The sequence below is a fragment of the Sphaeroforma arctica genome (genome assembly GCF_001186125.1).
Source record: "Sphaeroforma arctica JP610 unplaced genomic scaffold supercont1.6195, whole genome shotgun sequence".
NCBI lineage: Eukaryota > Ichthyosporea > Ichthyophonida > Sphaeroforma > Sphaeroforma arctica.
In genome coordinates, this window is record NW_014034363.1 from 1 (window position 1) to 1,721 (window position 1,721).

The 1,721-nt window shown below is 40.6% G+C and overlaps 1 protein-coding gene across 1 annotated transcript; it reads right to left on the reverse strand.

The window, feature by feature from the left end:
• Positions 1-1,332: 1,332 nt before the first annotated feature.
• On the reverse strand, positions 1,333-1,524 carry SARC_15494 (hypothetical protein; the record flags this gene model as incomplete). The annotated part of the gene is made up of 1 exon (XM_014290386.1): positions 1,333-1,524. A coding segment is annotated over one exon (192 nt), but the record flags the coding sequence as incomplete, so codon positions are not given.
• Positions 1,525-1,721: the final 197 nt, after the last annotated feature.

The window sequence follows — 1,721 nt, forward strand, 5'->3', positions numbered from 1 at the left end:
TATGTATGTATGTNTGTATGTATGTATGTATGTATGTATGTATGTATGTATGTATGTATGTATGTATGTATGTATGTATGTATGTATGTATGTATGTATGTATGTATGTATGTATGTATGTATGTATGTATGTATGTATGTATGTATGTATGTATGTATGTATGTATGTATGTATGCATGCATGTAGGTATGTATGTTTGTATATATATGTATATATTTATGTATATTTCTAAGTATCTACTACCGTATGAGAATCAACTTCCTAATCGACTTACTGACTTTTTGTATTTATACAACTCGATGTCTTCAAACTACTTTTAGTCGACGCACGAAAACCCTGTTGTGTTAGTGACCTTCAACAGGGTTTGCTACCGTATAATAACCAACTTCCCACTCAATATTCAGTCCTTTCTTTTCTGTATATACAACTCACTATCGTACAACTGTATCTAGTCGACGTACGTACACACCTGCTGTGCGTATAGCCGTGGTCGGGTTTCACCACTCTGTGCAGCATGTCTAAAGTCCAGGTTTCGGTTGCGCCGCAGAGCAGAAGGGACAGTTCCTCTGCGGAGAACAAGGACACAGTCGGCAGGGGCAGCACACTTGCAAAGCCGCGCCTAGGAAAGCGGTAGACAGTGTATAGATAGTAAGCAAACCATACAGAGACATGAGACAATCAAGAAGGAAAGCGGTAGATAGGATATAGATAGTAAGCAAACCACACACAGACGTGAGACAATCAAGATTAGAAGGAAGTAACATGGCTGATTAACACTGCTGCCGTCACGCGTCTGCGAGGAAAGCGGTAGACAGGATATAGATAGTAAGCAAACCATCACGTGTCAGCGAGGGAAAGCGCAAGACAGTATATAGATAGTCAGCAAACCACACAGCGACATGAGACAATCAAGATTAGAAGGACGAAACATGGCTGATTAACACTCCTGCCATCACGTGTCTGCGAGGAAAGCGGCAGTCAGTATATGGATAGTTAGCAAACCACACAGAGAAATGAGACAATCAAGATTAGAAGGAAGTAACATGGTTGATTGACACTCCTGCCATCCTGTGGCTGCGAGGGAATGCGGTGTATGAATGCATGAGCACACAAATACCGAACATCCAAAAAGAGCAAGTATAATTTTTAGTAAAAACTTGAAAACTAGTGTTTACATATAGCATTATAGTAAACCACTAAGCGGTAATGTATGTATGCAGCATATTTAGATACCAATACAGAAACGCACTCAGAGTAGAAATTGCAAACATACTAACACATATATCCCCATCCAACAGAAAAACCACTAACCACTCGCCTGCACAACCTACCTCATGGCCATCATCTGCTCTCGGACGCCGTCTACGAGTGTGTACTGTACGACAGCCTCTACATAGTCGGTCACGTTGTCGGATGTGACTGCCACATTCTTTCCGTCGGGAACCAATTCAATGGATGGATGGCCCGGCAGTGTGAAGTCCAAACACAGATCATCGACCGTCGCCCCATCAAATACCACTCGCCTGCACGTGTGTGCAGAGAAAAACGACAATTTATGTCTGGTGTATACCTATTGTAATCTTCAGTAGCAGTCACTATTAAATGCACACGCAGTCGGATATATATGACTGAGTTTATGAGTCCGTATATAGATACATGTATCTATGTTTGTAAGTGTTACATAAATATATAAATATGTTCATATTTAAATATATATACA